The sequence below is a fragment of the Sceloporus occidentalis genome, unplaced genomic scaffold (genome assembly GCF_023333645.1).
Source record: "Sceloporus occidentalis isolate IW3139 unplaced genomic scaffold, rSceOcc1.0.p SCAF_4, whole genome shotgun sequence".
NCBI classification, from domain to species: Eukaryota; Metazoa; Chordata; class Lepidosauria; order Squamata; family Phrynosomatidae; genus Sceloporus; species Sceloporus occidentalis.
In genome coordinates, this window is record NW_028316984.1 from 37229962 (window position 1) to 37257458 (window position 27497).

A 27497-nucleotide genomic window follows, 5' to 3' on the forward strand; every position below is an offset into this window, starting at 1 on the left:
AAAACTCTTTTCATTGAACTGTAAAGCCCAGGATGCTCTGGGGAAAGTTATGGCATTAGAGTGGCATAATAATACTAAAGATGCTAAACTTTCATTCCAAAGTATTCTGCATCCCATTCAAATTGTCATAACCCCTTCCACTTTTTAAAGATTTACAGCATTATTCATAGTGAGAGCATAAAGGAAGGCAAAGGGAACTCCATTACAATCTGAAATTTTGCTAGTATTTACATTGCCTGCTTTGAGACTATTCCTCATGTGACATGACTAAAACTATATGATTCTCACCAGAGTTTCCACACATGATCTTGTAATTTTTAATCATTCAAACAGACCTACCTCAGGCATTAATTATTTTTATTAGCACAAATTCGTACACATATTTTACAATTAGGTCTCATTGTTTAGAATCTGCGGACCTCTTAAATACAGAAACACACACACAAATAGGATGTAGCAATAACAATAACATTTGCATTTCTATACCTTAATAGTGTTCTCAGGAGTCTGTAAGTGATTTACAATGTGTAAATCAACTGCCCCCAACAAGCTCGGTATGCATTTTACAGACCTATGAAAAGTTAGAAGGCTGAGTCAACCTGGAGCCCTCTGGGACTGAACTCACAACCTTGTGGCTGCAGTACTGGCATTTAACCACTGCAATGTAAAATGCTTGTTTTGAGATTAGCTGGAGTGCCTTCTGAACAAAGAGTATGGAATGAAAATGTTCCTGTTATACCACTATAAAAGGATTCTGAAAACTCTCCTACGTTTTGAAGGAGTACAGTTAGCCCTCCATTTCCATGGAATCAACATCCACCGATTCAACCATTCATGGCCTGAAAATATTCAAAAAGAAAAATCCTGAATGCAAACCTTGATTTTGTCATGTTATGTAAGGACATATTTTTACTATGCCATTGTATATAATGGGACCTGAGCATCTTCATTTTTTGCTGTCCAGGGGACAGGCTTGAACCAAACCCAAGCAGATACCAAAGGCCCCTGTATACTAGAGGGTTACATGTGGTGTGCTCTGCTGGTAACCTGGTCAAGTGGCCACAATGCTTTGCTGTCTGTGTATTTCACGAAGCCCTCTGTGTAAGCGTGAAAGTGCCACACTTAATGTGTGGTGAAGTGGTGTATTATAAGTTGCTGCTGTGAAAGAAATCACACTGGAAACATCCTTTACTCTGCTTACCCACAAGAAAAATTTGAACAAAATAGAACATTTCAAGGTTATTTGATGAAAATTCCAGATTAATAATGGAAGCCCTATTTAGTAGTTTTTTGCTCGTACAGATGACACAATAATAGTAGCAGAAAATATCAGAGATATGGAAAAGCCAGCATGGTATAATGGTTTGAGTGTTGGATTAGACACTAGGAGACCGGGGTTCAAATCCTGGTTCAGCTATTGAAACCCACTGGGTGACCTTGGGCAAGTCAAACTCTCTCAACCTCAAAGGATGACAATGGCAAACCCAGACAATCTACATAATTTTACAGTTGAGGTCAATGAAAGAGATATAGTTCAATATTTTCCATACTTGAGCTCAATCATCAATCAGAGCCAAGACTGCAACCAAGAAATTAGAAGAAGACTAGGACATGGAAGGGCAGCTATGAAGGAACTAGACAAGATCCTGAAGTGTAAAGATATATCATTAAATACCAAAGCTAGTATTGCCAATGTCATTGTATTTCCCATTTCTATGTATGTTTATGAAAGCTGGACAGTGAAGAAAGTTGATAGGGGAAAAAATCAAGCCATTTGAGATGTAGTGCTGGAGAAAACTTCTGATAATATCGTGGACTGCTAAAAAGACCAATGGATGGGTCCTAGAATCAATCAGGCCCAAACTCTCCCTGGAAGCAAAGATAACTGAAGTTGTTGTATTTTGGCCATATCATGAGAAGAAAGGACTATTTAGAAAAGACTATAATGCTTGGCAAAGTGGAGGGCAACAGGAAAAGAGGAAGACCACATTTCAAATAGATAGCCTCAATCAGAGAAGCCACAGCCATAAGTCTGCAGGGCTGAGCAGAGAGACTGAGAATAGCGTGACTTGGAGGTCTCTCATACATAGGGTCGCCATGGGTAGAAGGCAACTCAAAGGCAATTAACAACAGCAACAAAAAAGTTCTGTAATCTGTAGCCAAGCAGGCTCACCATGCCATTAATAGGACTGAAAAATCAGGGTTCTAAATCTATCCAAGCACAGAAAAATCTGTACTGAACAAAGTCCAGCTCCCAATGGGTGGGAGGCTACAGTGCTAGGTGAAGGGGATGCAAATGGAGGTGTGGGTGAGCCTTATACAATTGGGGAGGGGGGTAAATTACTGGATTGGGCTTCATGATATCTTTTAATGAATGGAGAAACCTAAAATAGTAGTAGCACATTGCTGTAAACTTCAAAGGAATGAAGAAAGTGGCAGACTGAAGGAGGTACATAGGAAAACAGTTTTATAATGAGCTGCAGTCTTAAATTCTACTGAGAGTCAAGAGAAGCTTCTTTGGAGATAAATTAAGTGGAGAAACTGTCAGCCAAGCAAAAGAAACATACTTCCTTATGACAAATTTAAATTTTATGCTCTGTCAATAGATTCAGAGAAAGGAGCTACATTATCCAAGTGCAGGAAAAACAGAAAAAGTATCTATGTGCATTTGTATATGTAGCCCAGTTTTCAGCATCCATGTTGAATCACAATTCCCATTACAAGTATTCCAACCAGCACACCTGATGGCTTTGTTAGATTGGGGTGATTGTGGTCATAGTCCAACACATCAAAAAGGCAACAGATTGGAGATGGCTTGCATTAACCTTTAATCAGCCTTTGAGGCAAAGACAGTAGCATAGGACCTAAAGAACAAAAGATTTCATTTTCTCTCATCTTCCTCATGTCAGTGTGCCAGTCATATTCTGCTCATAGTAGCAGAGAGTTTTACATACTTGTGTTTTACTGTATTTTCAAAATTACAGTACCTGATGTTTTAAAAAAAAAAAACAGTGTGAAAACTTAAGGTTGCTCTGCCTTCATCATGTCATTTGTGCTTTACAATACTTATTTTTAACATATTCAAAGGGCTCATTGTGGGTAGCAGACACTGAATATTAATTAATGAGTGGGCCCCTTTTCCCCATCTATCAAGCATGAAAAAAATACAGCCAAAACCCAGGAAAGTGCCATTTTAGTGTATTCATGTGGAATGAAAGATCAGTCCCTTCCATTTACTGAAGCATCTCATATTGTAACTGTTGTTATTTGTATGTCACCTTTTCTCCAGTCTGGGACTCACAGCAGCTTACTAAAGTTAAAACAGATGCAGCTGAAGAAAATCATCCAAAGGCTATACTCTCTCTTCCTGAATCCTGTCACAACTGTAATTTGCCCCCTTCTCTTTCCCAGACTCAGTTCACACATAACACCAAACCATGATTAAAGTCACTGGGTTTTGTGATCTGTCAGCCAATCAAACTAAGGACTTTTTCACGAAGGGAAAATTGGAAGTGTATCCCAGGGTCAATCCGCAATCAATCATGGGATTTCACGTTATTTTGCATGAGACTATCAAACGACGTCGAACACAATCCAGCCTCAATCTGAATGCAATCATGAGGCATCCCAAAAATAGTTAAATTCAGTAAACTATTGAAGTTATAAATCCTGTTCTACTCCAAATTCGCAGTCAATCTACTTTTGTCTGTTTTGAAATGCATGTCTCAATCAGCCTTGGATTGCCTTTGTAAGAAATACACTACAGTCCCCATGATCCTATTCTCTACCCGCCTCAGCAGCCTCACTGGCAGGGAGCCTAGCCAGAGTGTCCCTGGGCCTTCCTCTGCCGCCTCCTCCTCCTTCTCCCTCTGGCTGAGAGAGTGTGACTTGCAGCAGTGGCAGCAGCAGCGCTCTGTCTTTCTCTCCTCCAACTCCTTCCCCGCTGGCTCTCTTTCAAGCCGGCCTGGGGCCTGCTTGCTCTGGCTCCACTTCAACTCTAGAGGCCAGTAAAGGAAGATGAGGAGGAGGAGGAAGGCAGCGGGGATGAAGGGAGGGAGGAGAGGAGCCAGGAAGAGACCCCCAGAGCAGCAGGCAACGCTGAGGCAGCTGAGCAGCCCTGATTCAGGAATTGAGGAATTCCTCTCCTCCCTCCCTCCCTCCCTCCCTCCCTCCCTCCCTCCCTCCCTCCCCGCTGCCATCCTCCTCCTCCTCCTCTTCCTTTCCTGTCCCAAAATGCTCAGGACATTTTACTGCATGAGCCCAAGCAGCCAATGATTCACCCCTATTTGTGCATGTTTTGGTGTATAGTACTCCAGAAAATAACCAATGCATATCTCCGCCTCCTTGTCAACAAAAGTACCATATATAGAGCGCCTGCATCATACCGTGCCGCTGCGTGCACGAGTCCCATTCATTTAAATGGGGCTCGAGCATAGGCAGTATTTGCTTTATGTGAGGGAGTCTGGAATGGATCCCCTGCATAAAGCAAGGGCGCACTGTATATACCTTACTATAAGTCGATCTCATGTAAAAGTCGAGGTCAGGTTTTGTGGCCAAATTTATGGATTTTGATATGACCCATGAAGAGGTCCAAGATAAAATTTAGGGGCATGTAACAAAGGATAAAACAAAGGAAAACAATGCCAAAGAACTTACAAAATTCCAGCAGGCCTAACTGTGTTCACGCTGGATGGATGAGAGAGTAGAAGGGAGTCAATGCTTCCAGAGCAGATTACACTCTTGCCTTTCACCAGGAAATGGTTCCTTTTTCATAAGAGTTAAATTATATGCATTACTGTATTACAGTGACCCATGGATAGGTTGGTTCGGGTCTTTTTGACTAAAATGTCTAGACTTATACATGAGTATATATAGTAATATGGTATAAATTTAAATAATAATTTTCTTATCCTTTTATGACAACTCAAATCTTCTGCCTGGTGTGGCTGTCTCACTCTGTCTAATGGCAAAACAGCCCCCCAAATTAATTTTCTGTGGAAGCAAAATTTACAAGGGGTCCAGAAGGAAGATAATAGCCCAACAATAACTGAAAGACATTTCATACCCTGAAATGACCTCTTTTGCATTCAAATTCCTGTATTCAAATTCCAGCAATGTCAGCTTTACTGTGCTATTCTCAGAATAGCAGTGAAATTCTATCCCAGTACCACATTATCCAATTCACTATTTTAATAATAATAATAATAATAATAATAGGATTTATTTATATGCCGCCCAATCACTGGGAATCAAATCTAACAAATATTCAAGTCCACCTCCCACCCCAAAGTGGATGTTTCACTTGAAAATAAACGTTTGTTTAAAAACTAAAATTTTGATAAGGAAAGATTCAGCCAGAAATGGGCCCTGGAACAGATGAGGCCCAAACTCTCCCTGGAAGCAAACTGAAGTTGACGTATTTTGGCCATATCATGGGAAGAAAGGACTCAACAGAAAAAAACTACAATGGAAAGAGGAAGACCATATACCAGATGGATAGACTCAATCAGAGAAGCCACAGCCATGAGTCTTGGGGAACCCTCATATAAAGGGTCACCATGGGTTGGGCTCAACTTGAAGACCATTAACAACAACAAAAAGTGGCAGCAGAACCCTCTGACAGACAAGGCTAAATATAAACTACAGTTCCTGAATTCTGTGGCTGTTAAAGCAGTGTCAAACTGTATTATTTTTGTAGTGCAGTTGAAGCTCTAGAACTAGTTTAGAAAGTAGGAATATATGTTTTTAACTACATTTTGCAAAGAAACATAGTTAATACATTTTTGCACATTTGTGCACAGAAAAACAGACTGAGACAGAAAGATGGGGGGGGGGGGGGAGAGAAGAAGCACATGCCCACTAACGTTGTTATATTTTGGGTTGCTATACTGTGCTGGTTTGGATTATGATTTCAGATTCCCCTCTGTCTAAGGACTGATGCCCATAATCAGCTGAACATGGCAGAATTCCAAGATACTAGAATAAGCTGTACTTTCACTGCAGTGGAGGAGAAGGTTCTGGTGTTGAACACTCCAGCTATGTTTTAAAAAAAGTAAACTCCCTGCAGGTAGAAAACTAGCACAGCCAGAAGTAGCCTAGGTTTGATCCTTTCTTCTTCATATAATAAATTATTCTTTTTTAAAAAAAACACAGGAAGGATTTTTAAGATGGCATCCCTTCACAAATGCTGTAAGGTTATTTAAATCCACTCTGCCACCTCTGGACACCATCACATTTCACTCTCTGTACAGAGCAGGCCAAATGAGCCCTCAAGGGGCTGAAAGATAATGCTAAGCTGACTGTGCTGAATTTTAAATTTTGTTTAATGCTGAGCTGTTTAAAACCTTTATTTGGTCCATTTGTATTGTCTCTGGAAAAAAAATCCTAGCGGATATTGTTTGATTTGAAACAACTAGGCTTAGCCTGGATACCACAGGGAGCCCTAGAAGTAGGATTTCTATTTGGATCTCTCTCTAAGCTCTACATTTTAATTAAAAATTCAGCACAGGGTGCACCTTGAAGAGCTCTGCATGATTGGTCAAAACCAAAATATCCTTAACAGATTAAGCTGAACAGCTAAAGGGAAGCCTGTGGGATTTGCTGGATTCCCCAGGGAATTTTGTTGCCTTCTTCCTGACCCTTCTGATAAATTGGACAAATGTACTTTTTATTGCAATTGCTGCTGAGTTTATACAGTTGCTGTTTCTCTGTAGAATTCCTGGATTCCTGGCAGAATCTTATTTTTTGTCTGGTGGGAGCTGTCCAGGCTGAACATCATGGCTGACAATTTATTAGAAGCTGGAAATGAATTTCTTCAGGCTCAGCTTCACCTTAGATATGAACCCGTCTAACAAAAACACCACAGCCTGCCCCTTTGCTGCAAAGTCATTTCAGAAGAGCAACTGAATGAATAAGAAGAGTAGGCAGTCCTTTTTATGATAAGGTTGTGGTGTCTAAACAAGGGTAGTTGTTTTCTTGCCAGAAAGCTATTTTGAGAGGCAATGAGAGAGTGAGAGATGCAAACATACACAATACAGACATACAAACATACTGGCTCAGAAAAGAAGCAAAAAAAAAAAAAAAAAGACAACACTTAACCTTCTCTTCCCACTGATTCTTCTCTGAATTTTACCCCAACTCTCTCCCTCCCTCTCTGAATGTGGAAAGCAGTGTATGTGTGATCGTGTGTGTGCGTGAGAGAGAGAGAGAGCTCGCAGACACAGACACGGTCACAAATGCATTGCTTTTCACATTCAAGGTTGTATATTCATGTTTTACCTTGCAAATCTGCATCAGGAAATTTGGATGGAGGGGAAAACTGGCTATGTTTTCTTGGAGAGAAGTGGATTCAGTGAGCAGTGAAAGTATTAAGTATCGCACATCTCTGTCACTTTTCCTTTCCAGGTTCCCCTAAATTTGTTTCTTTCTCACTCTCATGTGTTTTGGAAGAAAACAACAACAAAAGCAGATTGGCCTGGTCACAGCTAAATCATGATTTTCCCTTTGGGGCCCATGCCTCATCTGGTTCCCTACACTCCCCTGACCTTTTTCCTCCCTTCACCTCAGTTCTTCCCGCTAACTTCCTGGCCTGCGGAAACAAGTTCAGCATAATGTCTGATTTGAGAAAACTATGTTTACCACTGTTTGCCTCCAAACTAGATCAGAAATACCACTTCAAAACATGGAGCCACATTAATTGATCATGTGGGAAAGGCCCTGAAAGCACAGCTCTGAAATATAAACGATCAAATAAGTTCAATGCATATCTGTCACTAAAAACATTCATAACATTCTCTCCAGTATCTGAACAGTTTAGTTCTGCAACCAAAGGTCCCTTCACATGGCTTCCTAGCAAGTAGTTTTGAAACCAGTTATATAAAAGTAGATCAAAAGGAAAATATAGAAGGTGTAATTTTACAGTGCGTTCCAAAAGAACTATGCAATCCTCTGACATGCAGTTTAGCTGTATTGATACCCATTCTTCTTTCGACTGTGTAAGCTGCAATGAAAATAGTTATATTGAAAGGCAGTATAAAGTTTTTAGAACAAATAAATAAAATACTGAGAGACAGGGAGGGAATTAAAGGATATGCCAAAGGCACAGACTCAGTAACCAAATTGCTGTTTGGCTAGGACATCTGGACTGGGCTGCAGTCTGGGTTATTTTGCATGATTTATGTGTAACAAGAACTAGGCTGTGACAGTAACTGTCAAAGGGAAAGCATTTCAAGAGAGGTCAATACAGATATAGCTACATTTGCTGTTTATTGAGTATACCTGTCTCTTTTTTAAAAAATTATAATTGCTTTGGCTTTAATGATAAATATGACTGAGTTGTGTCACTTTTTACAAAGAAGAGAACAACCCTGAAATCTAACTAAGGTTGCACCATGTGCCAAGATATAAGAGCTGGCTTGCATCTAATAGTTGTGAGCAATGCATTTATGAGGGTTGGTGTCACCCCAGTGCAGTAACTCATGGGCTGGAAACACAAGGAATCAGACCAATGGTCCCACAGATCAGGGCACTGAGGAAGAGAGGCTGGAATCCTTGCTGCTGACAAGGAGGTGAATCAGGAAACCAGAAGGGACCGTCTGTGTCCCAGGCCATTCCAGTCTACCTGCCTTGTTCAAAACTCCTGAACAGGTCCAGGCACCATTCAGCAAAAAAGTGGTCTCTGGAAGTTCACTGTGGCATTTAAACAGTGTCCCAGCCATCTTCCTTGCCACTCCTGGCTGGTGGACTGGGTCCTTCCAAGGACCTGCAGTCTCCAGAAGCCCCAGTCTACCCCTGGAGAGGCACAGCAAAACACACTGGAAGGCAATCCCTTCTCACAAATGTCACCAGATGTGGCCCGTACCCCTTAGAAATGCTCCTGGCTGAGATCCTGTTATAAATACTATGTAAAGATCTTATTTAAGTGAATGGGATCTGTGTACACTTCACTCTATTTGGATGACTCCCTTTCTGAATGCTCAAGTAAAACAGGTTTTCCTTCCTGTGGCAGCTGGTGGCTTCCATGATAGTAAGGTACAGTCAGTCCTTCTTATACATGGATGTCTTATACACGAATTCAAGCATACACGGTTTGAAAATATTCAAAAAAAGTATAAAGTTCAAATATCATACCTTGATTTTCCATTTTTTAAAGGGACACCATTTTGCTATGTCATTATATTTAATGGGATTTGAGGAGCATCCACGGATTTTGTTATACACGGGGGATCTTGGAACCAAACCCCAGCGTATAACAAAGGTCCACTGTATTAAGTCTGGTCTAGGTCTCAGTACTGAGTGTTTAAAATATTTTCTAAGGTGTTGAACCTCCAAAATAGGTTTAGCACCTTTGATAAGTCCTCTAAATCTTTAAACTAAAACTGGGAGCAAATCCAGCTATCTATCTATCTATCTATCTATCTATCTATCTATCTATCTATCTATGTTCAATGCTGGAATGTTCCAGCTGAGCATTAACGCTGAGAATTAACAACCTGATGGTCTTTCCCCACAGAAAGAAGGAAGATTTACTCACTAATCTCTGGTTATCACTCTATGGTGATGCTGAAGACCCTGTCTCCAAAGAACATTTTAAAACCTATGAAATCAGGAATAGGCAACCTCTGGCCCTCCAGATGTTGGACTACAGCTCCATCATCCCTCACCACCAGCTAATCTAACTAGGGCTGATGGGAATTGCAGGGCAAAAATCATCTGGAGCAGCACTAAAGATCCTTGAAAGGGCGGGTTGTGGGCACTGAGAAGAATAGCCATGTTGTTGCTTAGCACTTTTTAAAAACATGGCTGGATGAATGTCTCTGCATGAGTTTATGGCACAAAACTTCAAACTAAGTTTTAAAATGAATCAGAACGTGGTGCTGTTATGGGGGACAACATCAAAACGAGATCTGTGTGTGCAATGGTGTACATTTATTATACAGAAGTTGATCATATGTAGCAAGCTAAATTCCTCAAACACTATTGTGTTAGGCATGAAGAATTTTACTCTTTCCTTTTACAATTTCTGCAGCATCCAAAATCTGATGAACTACAGCAGATTTTTAACTCCATAGAAGCACTGATCCAAACAGAGCAGTGCCTATTAAAACTACAAATCTGAATGGTGAAAGGTACAGAAAACAAAAGACATGAATCAAATGGAGGGCCAAGTGCCCCACACTCCATATCATTTTGCTATAGCAACAATTGATTTTTGTAGATCTATGTCAAGAGTACTAAATTTGTGCATTATTATTATTACTGAAAAGTCTCCTTCTTGATATTATAAAAAACATAGCTGCTTCGCAATCCTCTTTTGTGTTCTGCAAAATCTGCATTTACTACATGTTAAAGTAACATATTTGGCTCCCTCAACTCATCTCACATTTAAATAAGTGAACTGCATGCACAAATTTCTATTTAATGGCTTTCAACATTCCTACAATGCAACACTGTCATGCACTGCCCAAACAATTTCCCCAAATTAGTAGAGTAACTATGGTTTAAACAATATTTCAAAACATCCCACCAAATGTCATGAAGGGACAAGAGGCTTGTATTAAGAATTATTGTATTATTTCTCTTTCCCCTGATTATATAGATAAGAGTTTCCTATTTAGGTCCCTCTCTCTTTAAGACTAACTGTCTCTATCTCAAGATTCAAACTGTTAATCTTATAGTTGGTATGTGTCTCTAGCCTGGCAATATATAAATTTTCCTGCTATATATAACTATCTTTAGCTAGATTAGGTTTTAGTTTTGTTATGTATATATTTATTAAAGCCATTATTATTTGTTTTTAAACTACAAACTTAAGTGTTTGTTGTTCCTTTGAATTAATCTTTATTTTTAGGAAAGCAAATTAAAATATAATCTGACCCACACCTCTGCTGTATTGATAGTGAAAGCTAGACTCTGACAGGTTTGACTTTTTATACTTGCTTATTTTTGTTTCCCTTTAAAAGGGTTAACACCCTGGGAAACTCAAATTGCAGCCCACACTGACTGATATTTGGAGCTGGAGTCCAAAAAAAATAAATATCAAAACTTTATGTTTTGATGCATTTCATGAAAATGAAAAAGATAGCAACTCTTCCTCTACCATTCCCTTCTTTCTAGCATACTGTAATCACATTATAATAGCTGCAGAAATTTTGCTGAATGTAATCAATTTACTGTGTTAGAACAAACTGTTGTGTTTTGTCTGCATTTAGCCAATAAAGCCATATTGGACAAGATGAATCAGAGCAGTCTGCAAGGAAGATGACCGTAGGTGGTCACAGAAAATTTCAAGTTCTTGTTCTTTTTTTTAAAATGGTTATTATTGATATTGCTATACGAGAGCTGCATACCATTTATGAATTTAGTATATCTTTGGGTCTCCAAGTACTTTATTGTATAAAATTACATGGCCATACAATAAAACAAACTATTCCTCAATTTATTAAAATTTTGGTTTTATATCTATACAGAACATAGAGAAATCACTGAATTATAAAAAAAATTCTCGTGTTTATTATTGTATAATAGAACAATATCCCACAAATCATCCTAATATTTTGAATGACTAGACCTAGAATCCAGTGTTTCTATGGCATTTGTACTGCAACATTTTCTTTCTTAAATTTAATTTCTCAGATAAGGTGTAAAACATTTCTGACATTCTACATTTGAAATGAACCAAATAAGTAAGCAAATTAGAGCCTGGAGATATAGCATTTTTACTGCTCCTCAAACAGCAAAATATATACATCGTCAATGTAGTTAGTTAGCCTACACTGAGCACAACAATGCAGTCAAAAGTACTATTGTCTCATACATTTCAATATGATAAATTATGTACATTAGTAACTATCCTTTGAAATCAATAGGACTTAAACAAGCTTAACTTGAGTTCTACCTGACGTCTCTTTTAAATCAATTCTAAACACAGCATTTCTTGATCACAGTAACAACAGGTGCAACATTAAACTCCCTTGTAACCTTTTTTTATCTCTTTATTATAAATCAGTCTAGGTACCTAGTACTTGTTCAAGCAAATATCAAAAATAGCTTATTAAAATTAGTTTTTTAATCTATTTCTTGAGCTACAAAGACAGTTCTCTCCCCCCCCTTCTCACACACACATGCACACACTCTGTTGGCATTAGATGCCTCTCTCTTTAAAACTGATGTATATTTTTAAAAAAAACAGTCTGAAGAATATTTGAATTAAGGTCTTTAATCTTATTTTAGTTTTTTTAAAAAGTCTTCCTAATCCTTCAAAATAGAACACATTTTATATTATGTAACATTATATAACAGTTCCAGTACTGTATAATTTGTTTTCTTAAACATGTTGCTATAAAGACTTAGGTTTTGTTTTTCTTTCTGAACAGTGGCTCGGAAATTAATTTTTGGTATGAGAGAGTCACATAATCCAGAGTAGATCTGATAAAGTACTGCTCATTAAAACAGTTTGTTCATGGCTACTATACCTAGTCAAACAGAATCAGACCCTGCAGAGCTCCTCTTGCGGTCTCTTTCCAAATAATGCTTTCTCAGTTATGCATTGGGAAATATTTCACTCCTGGGTGCTATGTTTGTATACAACTTCCTACCCATCCTCCTAATTGCACTAAGTTCTTATTTTATTCCCTAGGAGAAAAAACTGTTTGTTCTTCTGTTGTCATCTCGGGAAGTTCAGCATACACAGCAATAGGAAAGTACTCTAAAAATAAGTAATCTGTCAGCCAAATTCACTCCCTTCCTGTCTGCAATTTTACAACCCAGTCAAAGGATAAAACAAGGACACACTGTGAGCAATGCTTCTTTACCATCCTACAACATGAACAAATAAACATATTTCTTTCATCCTTTCTGTTTTGTTTTTTTAAAACCCACTAGTAAGATGTGGGAGGGATGGTCTTGTGACGTGCCATAGTGCGTAGTAGAAGAGTTGTTCACATACTGAATCCATTATACTGTTTACACTTGTTTTCCTTTGAAGCCAATTTCAAAACCTACTATAGTATTAATTTGGGGGTTCTGAATTTTTGTTTTTAAAAAAGAATAAAAATGTAAATTCAACACAGAGATCAGGGCTCACCTTTTAGAGCTCCTGGGTTTGGAGATAAGGGAATCAGACCTCTTCACCCTTAACCACTGGTTTCATCTTTTCCAACCTTCTGCAACAGCTGCCTGTGTAAAACTAGATGTCTCTAAGGAAGAACATGATCTGTGACTGTGCAGATGTTCTTGGACAGGGCGTTATTTGAAGAAAAGTAGTCATCTGACACAAGGGAGGGGAGAAATAGCCAGTTTTGTTAGAAATGGGTGCCAAAAGGATAACATTGGATGTCTTGATTGAATATTAAAAATGAGTAACTGCTGCAGGAGAAGGAACTAGCTATATATAAAAAAATGTTTAGGAGGAATCATAGTTGGCTGGTTTTAATACAATGGGAAAGCATAATTTGCCAATAGGAGACTAACTTTGCCTTGCAAAAGAATCAAGCCAGGGAGATTAGCAGTCAAAGAAACAGACCGAACTCAGGGCAGCAGACATAATGGTGGTTCTCCATCCAAGTACAGAAACATGCCACACTGGTAGGTAAATCTTACATTGGCACTGGTGATGGAACAGCACTCTGAGGAGTGTGGGGCAAGCGGTTCTGGCAGGCATGGCTCTGGCATTCAGCAACTCACTGCTGTTCCCCTCCTCACACACCTCTGGTAAGAGAGGTGCCTAACTCACTCTGCTGTATGGTTGCTCCAGACTTGTTACATGTTTGCTCCTACTGTATTTTATGAATGATCTGAGCCACTTTGGGGGCTCTAGTCTAAAGCCAGATACAAATTTACTGTGAAAATAAATTAGCAAGAAAGAAGTAATTCCTTTTGATTGTTCAAGGAGGAGGAAAAATGTCCTACCCTCCAACGTTTCACAGACGAAAACAAGGACACATCTGGCCAAGCAACATCAGAGTGTGGTTAGCATGGCAAAAGTTACTAGTGAGGGAGAAAATACAAGCTAGGAGAGGCTGCAGTAGTTTGCTTTTGCCTCGAACTGTTGGGAAGTGCAGGATTCTGCCCCCTCCCGTCTTCTCTCCCCTGGTGAGTTCACTGAGTACAAACTAGTTTTGCTATTTGAACTTTGTAGCTCTCGAAGGAAAGTGACAGCAAATAGTGAAAGAGGGAGGAGGCAAGAGAAACTGAGGCATTTTAAAAGCAGCTGAAAAAGTAGAACAACAGAGAATTGGATCAGACACAGGTATGGATTTTAAACTCAAGGTTCCTATCTGACTTCTCCTCATACCTTCACACTAAGCCACTTTCATCCACAACATTAGTTGGTTAAATTCTTTAAGCAGATGTTAAACTCTGACAATTCCTATGCATAGTAATAACAACATGGTTCATCGGTAAAGGTAGAACCCCTTTTGACATTGTATTCAGGCATAGTGAACCAAATAAAACACCAAAACAATAAAAAGATATTGTTGTGATAATGCCACATATTCACACTGCATAGTGACATTTTAAAAAGAAAATTTGTCAATCAAGTGCTTTCCACATATGTTTGAAGCCAAATGGCATCCTCTTCCCCATCCTTACCATAAAATAGAATCATAGAGTTGGAAGAGACTACAAGGGCTCCAGTCCAACCCCCTGCCATGCAGGAAATCTAAATCAAAGCATCCCTGACAGATGGCCATCCAGCCTCTGTTTAAAGACCTCTAAGGAAGGAGACTCCACTACACTCCGAGGAAGTGTGTTCCACTGTCGAACAGCCCTTACTGTCAGGAAATTGCTCCTAATGTTGAGGTGGAATCTCTTTTCCTGCAGCTTGCATCCATTGCTCCGGGTCCTCGTCTCTGGAGCAGCAGAAAACAAGCTTGCTCCCTCCTCAATATGACATCCCTTCAAGTATTTAAACAGGGCTATCATATCACCCCTTAACCTTCTCTTCTCCAGGCCAAACATTGGTCAAGCTATTATAGTTAAGGTCTGTTTCCTTCTGCAGGGGTCTAAGATGCTCTCAGATACTTTGTCACTTATATACCAAATTACTTCCCTAAAACCGACCACCACTTGACTGATTATGATAAATATCTGATTCTGGGACACTGTTAATCTTACAGCTGAAATGGGCAACATATGTCCATCAACACTGGCAATGCTAGCAAGGAATAATGGGAGTTGCTGTTCAATAATATCTGGAAGGCCACAAGTTGCCCAATATCTATTTGTAAGGCTACAAATTGCTTTACAGCTTGACACTAAATGATAGACATAGGCGGGTTATAGACAGCCATTTCGGACGTCCTCAGGACGTCCCATTTTAAAAAGGGGGCGTCTCTTCTAGATGCCCCTTTCCCTATCACGGACTCAGTCCGTGACAAATGGCAGCGGCCGTTCCACACGGCCGCCGCCATGTTTACATCTTGGATGCATAGCGTCCAGACGGGTCACGGCGGTTATGACGTCGCGAGTGCGCCATGGGTGTCTCGTGACGTCATAACAGCGCTGCAGGAAGAAGCTCCATTTTGGAGCTTCTTTTTTGCTCCGCGAGGGAGTCGCGCGGTTTGTATGCTGCGACTCCCTCGCGGAGCAAAGACTAGCGCCAGCAGACCGTGAGTCACTTCTATGGAACTCCACGTAAAATAAGTATCTTTCAAAGGGCTATAAAGGAGAATAAAAATCTAAGGATTCGAAGCTGATCATCACATGAAGACTTCAACCTAATTTATTAGCCTATGCAAACAATCAGTTCAGCTGCTGCAAGAACAATCTTTCTCTAATGCAGAAGTTCATTACACAGGAAGGCCAAGGAAAAGGAAATGTCAGAGAAAGAGGGAAACCAGGTAGCAAATAGAAGAGCCCATTTCAGGGACTTGGTTTACCACTGTCTGCAGCCCCAATTTACTGATGACATGTGGTCAACTTGTTACTCCCAAGAAAATGCAGCAATAAATATGAAAAAGATCACCCAATTCCTAGTATAAAACCTACAGTCCCCAAGTTTGGAAATGTTAACATTAGCACTAATGGGTCTATATTAAATAGTTATGAAAAAGTAATCTATTGATTTTTTTAAAATACAAAAAATCTATAAAATTAATTGTTATATTAGTCATTAACAAAAATTATAAATTGTTAAAACATCCCATTTTTAAAAATGTTTTTAAACTACTAAAAATGACCAAACACCCCCAAAAGCTTCTCCTAAAGTAACACGTGTTAATGGTTATCCAAAAGCTAAATATTGTTGGTATCTAATTCTTAAAATAGTGAATTTTAAATTAATTTTTGTAAGTGTAAATGAATTGTTGTTGCTGTTGTTAACTGCCATCGAGTAGACTTCGACACATGGTGACCCTGTGGATGAGACATCTCGAAGACCTCCTGTCTTCTACTGTTCTGCTTAGGTCTTGCAAATTCGTGCCCATGACCTCCCTGAGTCTAGCCATCTGGCCTGCAGTCTTTCTCTCTTTCTACTATCCTCTGTCTTTCCTAGCATATTATCTTTCCTAGCATTATTGCCTTCTCATGATGTGGCCAAAGTACGACAGCCAGGAGTTGATATATGTGTGAACTGTAGCAGTTCAACTGGAATATCATCTTTTCCTGGTGATTTATTCTTCTCAGTTTCTCTTATTGCAGCTTTGACCTTGCTTTCTAGAACTTGGGGTTCATCTTTGTATGATACTTAATTCGATGTGTCATACATTTTTCCTCTCTTTTATATAGCTCTTCTATCGATTGCATCCAGGGTCTAACAAATTAATGTTTAGGCATCATTTCTAAGCTCTGTACAGACCATATAGCACAGCAGGTCTGAAATATGCGTTCCCACTCCAAGTAATACTTCTTAGGTCATATTTTCAAATCCTAAAAGTCTTTACAGTGTCTGCTAGATTAGCATGTTAACACATGAGTGAGCCTTATGAAGCATGAAAACATAACTAATTATAAGCAGCAAGAGCATCAACAGTTTGTCACCCATGTGCCAACTAATGAGGTTTTTTTAAAAAAGTTAACCTCATTCTGTTGCCAAATTTAAAATTCTACAAACTGCTGGCAACAGGCTTCGCCCACAACATTACAAATATTTAGCAACTTCCAAATCTTTGGGGGTGTATGACTAAAGAGCAATGAAGAGCCTGGCAAACAGACAGCAACTCCAGGTTGTAGCTAAAAGATATTTTAATGGCATGGATATTTCATAGAGCTAATAAATACACATTAACAGAAAGAAAATCCCTTTAAAAAAATTATTAGCCAGGGCAAGGTACATTTGGTAAGTTAGCAAAAAGTGAAAATAGGAGGTCTTTCTTTGAAACAAAAAGGACTGTTGTGTTGCTTTTAAACTAAAAGGTATGATATGACACATCTTTTATGTTTTTGCAGTTACAGATGAACACAGCTATCATTATGAAAAAAATATTTCCAGTTTCACAGAGCCATTCTAGAATCCTTTTCTATCTGTACATTCCCTATGCAGACACTGCTGTAAATTCAGTGTTGTGGAAAGCTAGATTCATTGCCTCTTCAGGTCTTCTCCTTAACAATGTTAAAACTGATCAAGCATCTTTTTTTGTCTTACCTCCCAAAGTGCCTTGAAATCTTTCTGCTCAATTCGCAGCAGCTCACTGTTTTCCCTTGTAACAATAGTAGCATGGCGAGGGGTGTTATCCAAAATCGACTCTCCAAAAGCTGTTCCTATTCCCAAGGTGCAGATTGTCACTGCGTCCTGTGAATCAGAGTTAAAGGGATACACACTCAGCCCTTGAGTTCTGCAGAGTTTCATGTCACAGTACTGCCAAAGATACAACAAGCTTCAGTTGTAAACAGATGTTTTGGACTATGACAGTTCTTTGCCTGTGAATAACACAGTAAATTTTTTGACAAAAACTGTGACTTAATTTGAACAAAAGCTCAGCCTCCAACACACTTCTGTTCAGTTCAGTGTGTCTGAAATAATAATAATGAAAAAGAGAGCTTTACTATAAGAAAACAGTTTTCTGCCATCATAATTTGGTGATCAAAGTACTAGCAGTATTCAAATGGGCCCTGATCCAATAATGCAATGAACTAATTGGGGTGAAACACATGGTCAAAATGAAGTGGCTTCTGACCACTTTGGAGGTGTGGCGACATACACCTCCAAAGTGCTTGCCTTTAAAGCAGCCAGAGGCAATGCTGAAGCCACATTCCAGTTCATAGGACGAGAGCAGCCGGGATAATCTGCCTTCTGGTGGCACAAGTTGGCCCCTGTGTGCGTGGCCTGCCTTGGGAGCAGTCTGTGTGGGGTTCTGACCTACTTCTGGTCAGAGCGTACTCGGGCAAAACCTTCTGTGTATCCCTCTTTTATAAGAAAATCTCTTTTTAAAAACAAGAATGGAGTTGTTGTTTTTTAAAGGGGGGAAACACAGGGCTCCCTCTGAGGGCCTGGCAGAGATTCAATTTAGAAAATAAAAATTCTGCAAGGTAAGAAATGTGAAGAAGGGCAGAGACAGCCTAAGGCTGCACAGTACCCAAAATCAACCAAGTTATTCTGATACTCTACATGAAGTGCACATGCACACGCAGAAATCCCACAAGCACTGCCCTTTCCTAGCAGCAAAGATATAATAATAACAAAGATAAGTAATCATTTGCTGCCCTTTCATGACATTAAAAAACTTTACTGAAAGAAAAGTAAGGAAAATATTCTTAAAGGTGAGCTTTTTCCTCAGACCAGCTGCAAGTTCATTTGGTTTTCTAGACTTCAGAACCCCTATTTCTTTCTGTTCCCTATTAAGAAATCTACTCCCCTTGGGGAAAGTAAGGCACATGATTCCAATTAGGTGGGTTAACATGGCTTTCAAGGAACTCCCACTGTTCCTGTAGGCCAGTTTGAGGAATATTATCAGCTAAACACCTTTACCTTGCTTGTTGTCCGCTCCCCCCACCCCCCATTCCCAGAAATAGCAGGAGGATCTACTCCTGGGTATCCACTGAAGGTCAGCTACAGAGTGGTCTTAAAATAAATAAATAAATAAATAAATAAAAGATTACTCATAACCTAGGAAGATACACTTGTTTCTAAAACTACACACTGGTTGCACACCTTCTGGGCAAAAACTGAAAAAATCCGCATCACAAAATCACATGCTGTGAGGCAATCGATCTACACTGTGTTGTATGAAAAAGGAAACATGGAAGCTTTAGAATAACTTATGTCTGGAACTTAATTCCTTATTTATTTATTTGTTGTTGTTTTGTGCCTTCAAATCATTTCCAATTTATGATTACCATATAATGTGGTTTTCTTGGTAAGTTTCTTCAGAGGGGGTTTTGCCATTGCCTTCCTCTTGTTGTTGTTGTGCGCTTTAAAGTCACATAAAGTTTTGATTTATGGCGACCCTAAGGGGGACCTATCATGGGGTTTTCTTGGCAAATCTCTTCAGAGGGGATTTGCCATTGCCATCCTCTGAGGCTGAAAAAGTGTGACTGACCCAAGGTCACTCAGTGGGTTTACATAGTTGAGCTGGGATTTGAAGCTGGTCTCCCAAGTCCTAGTCGGACACTCAAACCACTACTGGCTCCCTTACATTTATGGCTATCCTCATACATTTATATTATTTTGCTTTTCTTCCAGTAAGCTCAAAGCAACATACATCTCCTCTTAATTTTATCCATAAGTGACAAGTCAGGCCAGGATAGTAATCTCCTCATTGACTGACTTTCACAGATCAGTCAGGAATATAACCTAGACCTCCAACATATATATAACCACAACACCACACAAGTTCTCAGTGGCTCCTCTTTCCATGCATTTGAAAAGACCAGTAAAATATTTCTATTTCATAGGAGCTGTAGGATTTGGCACCAGAAGAGATATGAAGCAGACTTTCTGTTGAAGATGACGGTTTAATTTTTGTTATAATCTGCTTTTATTTATTTTCAATTTTTGTTGAATTTCTTTTTCCTTTCTGTTCTCTGAAGATATTTTTAAACCTGCTGGGAAACAGTATATATCTAAAGACAAATAAATATGCTTCCAAAGCCTTTGTTCTTTTATTTACGTGAAAGCTTAAAATATTGCAGAAGAAAATGACTTTTGCTTTCTGCAAATCTAAGGACATTTCTATCAGCTTATTTATTTCTAGCCTAACTGTATTCCTTCCTAACCTCATTGCATCCTACAAAAGTATGAAGAATGTTACAAGAACAAACGTTTCTTTAGAGGCCATTTCTGCTACTATACATTAGGAAAACTTTTCAAACGATTTATTAAATGAACTGCATTGTGATCCTGAATGCCCAGCCTCTCCTAACTCATTTGTTGCCTTCTTCCCTAGGTCATCAGGTCACCAATTCCTTGAAGTGTGCACAAGAGAAGAAGAAATCTACAAAAGCTGGTATTCTATATGTTGGGGGGAAAATATTCGCATGTTAGTCCCTTTTGTTCCCAATAGGCTATTGCTGGCTAAGCTGCACATAAAGGAATGTTTCATTTTTACAGGTAAAAAGGGTTTTTTTTAAAAAATAAAAAAAAATCTGATCAAATGATTAGGTAGTGAAATGGAAAATGGGTTGTACTGTATTAGAATTATGTGCTCCCTTGAAATTTCTTTTAGGATGTTTCTCCATCCCGTGGAGGGGGAAAGGAAGATAATCTCTCTGCACTTCTGAAATTACAATAGCAATTATCCTGATACTTTTAAAAGGCCCGTCATAAGAGGCTGGCATGAGTTACGGTATACCAGGGGTCCCCGGAATAGGGGCAGCTTTATCAGTATGCATCTTCCCTGAGGGATGGACAACTCTGAAGGGCCACTATTTGGCTTCATGGAAGGTTGGTTGTAGTAGGCCCCAAAAATATCAAAATAAGTACCTAAGAAATCATAACTAGGCTGCATCCGCACTGTAGAAATAATCAAGTTTCACACCACTTTAACTGCCATGGCTCATGCTATGGAGTCCTGGGGTTTGTAGTTTCTCTGTCAGAGAAAGCTAAATGACTCTCAAAACTATAATTCCCATAATTTCATAGCATTGAGCTATGGCAGTTAAAGTGGAATCAAATTGTATTATTGCATTGTGGATGCAGCCCTAGATCGGGTTCAAAGGTTAAGACTATCACAGGTTCTGCAATTCTGCAGGACTCAAACTTGAGACCCATAGGGATGAAGATCTCACAAGAGCTGTTATGTGCTGTTATAAGAAGGAATTCCTTCTGATGTAATTATACAGGATATCACAGAGTTGCACAGAACATGCCATTCAGATCTAACAAACAACACACAGACACATTTCAGTGGGGTGCTCTAGCCTTGAGATTTCTTTCCCTCTCCCTTAGGACCATGCCCTGAGATCTGTGATTCCTCTAAATGGAGGTGGCTTCCAGCCTGTTGCCAGTTTTACATTTTGCAGTATAGTAGCTTAGGGGTGGGAGTGGGGGTGGTACCAGCACTCCAAACACAAACCAATGCTCCGGTAAGCCCCCAGATGCAAAAGCAGCAATTTCTTCTTTAAAAACAAAACAAAAAGGGGAGAGCAAGATGGCATGGGGGAGAGCTTTGCAGAGTCTGCTGGCTGTAAAAACAGATTTGTAGGTTGCAAAAACATATATGTGGGCCTCTGGACCAGCTCTTAACCTGCTGTTGCTTTGTTGTGTTGTGTGGCAAATGGCTGCTCCATTATTGCCTATGCTGATGCTACCATTAGTCAGGTTGTTGGATCTGAGGACCTGACCTATCTTCTATAATCCTCAGAGTGAGGGGGAAGAATCTCAGTGCAAAGGTGTTGCTTTCAAATGTATGTGTATATATACATGCTTTCCTCCTTTCAGGGATATCACTGTCACTATCAAGGAGATGCACCAGGTGACACTATAAAGGGGGATGACACCTCTGCTCCCCAAACAACTGCCTTTTGGCAGAAACAGGCTATGGCGTTTGTCTGCATCCCTTTAAAGTGCTGAAGAGATGTGTTAGTGGGGTGAGTTTCAGTGGGAGAGAAAGGAGAGGCCCCTAGGTTTTTTAAAAAAATAAAATTAAAAATTATTTTTAATTATTTTTTTAAAAAATATTCATTTTAATTTTTTCTTTAAAAACATCACATCTTACCAATTTTTCAGTCTAACAACATGAAACAATGTACATGTAAATGCATTTAGGCTGTGCATGTGATATTGTAATTTAAAGGTATAATTTTAATTTTGCTAGTTGTTTATGTTCCAACTATTGCCATTACATTCAGTGATATATGGGAATTAATGATTTATGAATAATGTTAGCACAAAAAAAATTATTAAGGATTCTGTATCATGTGGTATGGGAGGAGGTCAATGGGGGCGTGACATCATGAGTTACCACATTGGGTGACATCAGCCCTAGTGATAACACTGCCTCTTTTGTTAGCCTTGATGTTTTTTGGTACATATGTGGTTGATGCTTAATATAGCATGCTTAATGATATCACCAAGACCCTCGCTTGTGACAAGCAAATGTCACTTCCCCTGGGTCTCAGGTTTTGAACCTGAAATTTCAAGTCCTGGAATAGGTGCAGGATGTAGCAAGCCTAACTATTAGGTATACTAGTTGTGGTAATACTAGAGCTGTGATAGAGATAACAAGGAGCCCTTCTTTCCTCTGATGCTTTGGCAACAGTGGGTGGAATGAGGGCAGTAGCAGGGGCGTTTGGTTTTGGCACAGCTCTTCCCATGAAACTAGACAGCATTCAATGGAATTCACAGAAGAAACAAGAGACATGCATTTTAGACTGTGTGTACTCTCAAGGCTTTCTGTAGGCAGTTATTTGGACTCAAAACATCAAAAATTTCTGAACCAGGAATGACCAAACCATTTACAGGATAAATGAAAACATTAAATGTTTTGAGAGTTTCTCATTCTGAAATTTCTGAAGACCCAAATGAATTGTGCTTTTCTACTCAGAAAACAACCATTTTAAGTATCTTGAAATGTGTCTTTTGCTTCTTCTTTGCTTAGACTTTCTCGTACACACAAACAAAGCTGAATTATATTTGCCATATCCTACTGTGGTGATTATTAGCATTTCCATAGAGATTCAAAATCTAGATCACTGGTGTTGCTGATAAACTCTGCATGTTTGTTCCAGTAAACAAACAAGCCTTCCAAAATGAAGAAATATGATGGAATTACATGAAGAGTGAAGTCTGCCTCTGTTAGTGTGAAAATAATCAGAGAAGGAAAATTTTATGCATTCTCACACTGCCCTCTTGTGGTATTATTGTTTAGTAGATATTAACACAATCCTGTACTTTTCCTCCATATTATTTTTGCCTGCTAAAGTATATTATTCCCTGGAAAAAATGTTAATGACATTATCAGTGTCTGACATAAATTTAAAGTTAAATACATTTCTAGCAGACATGACACCAGTGATTAAAAATCTGGGATGTCAATAGAGGAAGTAAGTAAGAGCTGCATAATAGTTGTACAATAATACAGGAAAGTCCGTTTTAGAGTTACATCAACATCTGGACTGATAGTGCCTTTGCTGATTCTGTCCATACTGAAATCAGCCATATAACAACACCCACAATTTTCTTTTTTTAGGTTAAACTATGTGATACTGATTTTCCACATTTAAAATGTTTATTGTCCATTTCCAAGCTGTTTGCTTAGCATTGTCTCTTGTACTGGGTGAACTGCAGATTAACCTAACCATATATATCCCTTGACAGGCAGCTTTCTTAGACCAAATTGGCCCAGGCTCTCACCTAGCCCAGTTTTCTCAACACTGACATACTATGGAGATTATCACACGGAAGCTTACTGTCCCTAAAACATCACTAAACCATCTGTAAGGCACGAGGGTGTGATTGCCAGTTGTGCTTGTCCCCTGGGATTAAATCGTCATGGAGGTGTCACATCATTAAAATGTTCACAGAGCAGCCATTTTTCTGCATAAAAGGAACTTCCATCACAATCTTCTGAAGGAGGCACAGAGGAGCTGTATTTGTTAACTCTTTGCATATCAAGAGTTGGTATAATAGAAACACATTAAAGATGCAACCCTCTCATGCTGAATTTGCTCTGGCAGGAGATTTTGGAGGAATTTAGATTAATGAAGGAAGACTTTAAATCTACAGAGCAAGACTAAACCAGAAAGTTGAACTCTCTGATTATGAGGATAATGAAGAGGAATATTGGGAGATTGGGACTGGGATCTGCCATGGAAAATCAAGACTGAGAAACAATCCCGATGACTTGGAAGGAACAATCACAGATGGAGATGAGACATAGAATCAAGAGACCCCTGTTTTTAGGGAAGCTACTCTGGAGGAATTAAGGGAGATGGTTGGGGGCTGCAAAAACAACACAGTGTGAAAGAACAATAAGGAAACTGTTGATCAGTACCCATGGTGTGAAGATTTTGGTTTTGATGGGGGGTGATCTGTGAGGAACAGGGGGTGCTTGTTGAGGATATCAAGAATTATCTGGACTGGAAAAGAGATTTTGAGGAGGTGAAGGTAAAGGTATCGGCATGGGGTTGGGGTTGGGCAGGGAAAACATGAATGTGGATTTTGACTGGTTGTTCTCACCTCCTGGTTCAAGTAATTTGTGTTTTGCCCAATTTGCCCTATGTCTAAGATTTGGTAGAAAAACCAAAATGAAATTTAACTGCAAATAAGATTGGTAGTGAGGAGAGGGCTAGATTATTTGGATTTTGGAATATGCATCTTGTTATCTGGGGCTGATTTAAGATAATCGATTTATGATTTAAAATAAAGGAACAAAAGTGTTAGAAAGTGGATTTTATGGGTTTTAGTGTTTGATTATATTAAGAATAATTCAGAGGGAGCTGGAGACTTTCATTAAATGGATAATTGTGGTATAGTTCACTGCTTTTGAAAATGAAGAGAAGAAGATAATTTCTCTTTTCCTTTTTTCTTTTGTGGAGGTGGGAGATATAGCTACGGTTGTAATACAATGAGGTCAAATGGGACTGATTTTAAAAGAAAGAGGACGAGAAGTAATCTGATTATTATAAAAAGGGGGATTGTATTGTTTTTGATATTATCATAAAAAAGACAACATGTACTGGTTTTGATTGTGTATTCCTGCATGACTAATAGTTGCTCTGGACAGCCCTTGTAGTCTTTTCCAACTCTATGATTCTATGATTTATTCAAACTAGGGTTGATGTAATGAAATTAGAAATAGTTAATGGTTATTAATGTTGAATATTAATGTTAGATTTCCTGTTAAGGAATTTATTTAGAAGAATACTGTATAAGAACTTTATTAGAATTTAGATTTTATAGAAAGGAGGAAATTTATTATATAAGAAGGGTATGGATGACTTTTTTTAGAATGTATGTTGGGTTAATAACCTCTGAAGAGAAGATTGGAAGTCGCTTTTGGCTTCTTCTTCCTTTATATTGTATTTAATTCTTGTCTTTTTTTCTCTTTTGGATCCGGATATTCTGATCTTCTTTCTTTCTATATATTATATTATCTTCACTATCTTCACTATTCATTTCGTATGTTATGTACAGGATCAGAACCAAACTGCCTCTGACTACCAATTGTGGAACACAAGTAGGAGGATGCTGTTGGATTCTTGTCTGGTTTGTGAGTTTCTTGGTAGGCCTCTGATTGGCCACAGTGGAAACAGAGCACTGCCTTACACTGGGTTTTGATCAGCTCCAACATAGCTGTTCTTGTGTTCTTATGATTGCCATACCCGTGGCTTAAAAAATTATTGTGAAGAAGCATATTGTCATGTTTGCTTATGCTTTATAATGTTTGAAAACATTTTTATCCTGGAATCAAGAAATTTTACATCTTATTGACTTGTATGGGCTCTCAAAGGATTTGCTGTGCTCTTTAAACTATCATAGAGCTGTAAAATATATGAAGTCCCACATCTTGAAACATGACTTTTAGTTAGATTATACCTCTGTTGGCCTATCAAAATGTGCTCCTTGGTATGCCAAACTCCCTTTCCAAACAAGCTAACCACAATACTTAAATAATGTAACTAACTTCAAACAGAGATATGCCTTCACAGCCCTACGCTATCAGTCTATGATCACAGTCTATGACCATGGCTGTGGTGCAAGGGTTTTGCTATACGTAAATAACAAATATATCAGTTTTGTTTGTCTTAGGAGCTTGTTGCTGGCAATTGTACCAATTCCATTCCTATGCCACAGGAAGAAAGCTAGCCGCTGGTTTCTATGTGGGTTAATTTGGTGGCAGTGGTTAAAGGTTTTATCATTAATGCTTTGTTTTCCCTTCCCTCAGTGAGGGATCCATCTGAGAAATTTATTAGATCTTATGGGAGAGAATTCCATAGGCCAAGCAGGAAAAAAAGAAAGAAAGAAAAGTATACAGCTCAGGTTACCATATTATTTTGTTACATGCCCTCACAGTATGTTTCACATATTAGAGAAATCCACAGTGGGCATTATGGATGCTTGATAATGCCATCAATTTTTTTGGTCAACTTCTGTCAGGGTGGAAAAGAGCATCATATTGATGAAATCTCCAACCGTTTTATCCACTTGTAGTTAACAGTTTCCTCAGAAGATTGTACTCTGCTAGAGGAGCAATTTTACCTGGTGGTTGCTTGTATCAGAAACTTTAACGTCCAAAGATCCTGTCAGCACAGCATACCAATTTGTTCCAATATCACCTTGACGGAATACTGTAAGCCAAAATAAAAAGAGAGAAATAAGGAATACGCCTGCTGAAAAGTATGTTTAACCACAATTACTATATGACTGATTTTCTCTAATTGTGACACAGTTACCCAGTTAGGACATGTCTGTATTAACAGTCATTCCCTTTTGCAAAAGAACTGTGGGAGCTATATTTTAGGAATGGGGGTAGGAAAATCTTTAGCACCAGGCTACAATTCCCAATATTCTTTGAGGACTGACAATTACACTAGCATATACACTTTTTACTGTGAGTTTACCTGTATTCCTTTCTACCCATATGCTATCATAATTAATCAGGCCATTTCAATGCATCCTCTAAGTTATGCCACCCCTACACAAAGTTTGTAGTACAAAAGTGCAGTGTTCTCGGAGCAGTATCACACCTCATCAGATTTGTATATGAGAAGCAGAATTAACATGAAATCTATTTGAAAAATCATAGCGGCTAGATAGGCACTACAGTAGACATCTTTCTTCCTCTCCCATCCACCACTGGACTTTTCTTTTCTTCTCTCTCTCCTAAACTCACCCAAGAGACCTCTTTCCTCCTACACCACATGGGCTTACCCAGAAGTAGTGTTTTCATTCTCCTCTGATTGATACTGGATTCTAATTTAAATTTTCCTACAGTGTCCTAAGCCCTAATATACTATCAATAGGAAATACAGAACGTTGAGAATACCCAGCACTACTACTGCTTACTTTTTCTTCTTACAATTAAGGTGGTGGTGGTGAATGGAAGACTAGTACAGACATGAGGAGCTGACCCTAGTGAGCTAATACTCCTTCCATGTAGGACTTTATATTGAAGCAT

At 38.9% G+C, this 27497-nt stretch overlaps 1 protein-coding gene across 3 annotated transcripts in view; it reads right to left on the bottom strand.

Annotated features, from left to right (window-relative positions):
* LOC149313753 (rap guanine nucleotide exchange factor 4) overlaps nt 1-27497 on the bottom strand; it is a 196436-nt gene that overhangs the window by 138688 nt on the left and 30251 nt on the right. For all 3 annotated transcript variants that reach the window (XM_089519740.1, XM_089519741.1, XM_089519739.1), the window contains exons 3-4: nt 26579-26667; nt 17585-17731 (exon numbers count right to left, since the gene is read on the bottom strand). In XM_089519740.1, coding sequence (XP_089375866.1) covers nt 17585-17731; nt 26579-26667 — 236 coding nt within the window. The remainder of the gene's footprint in view (nt 1-17584; nt 17732-26578; nt 26668-27497) is intronic.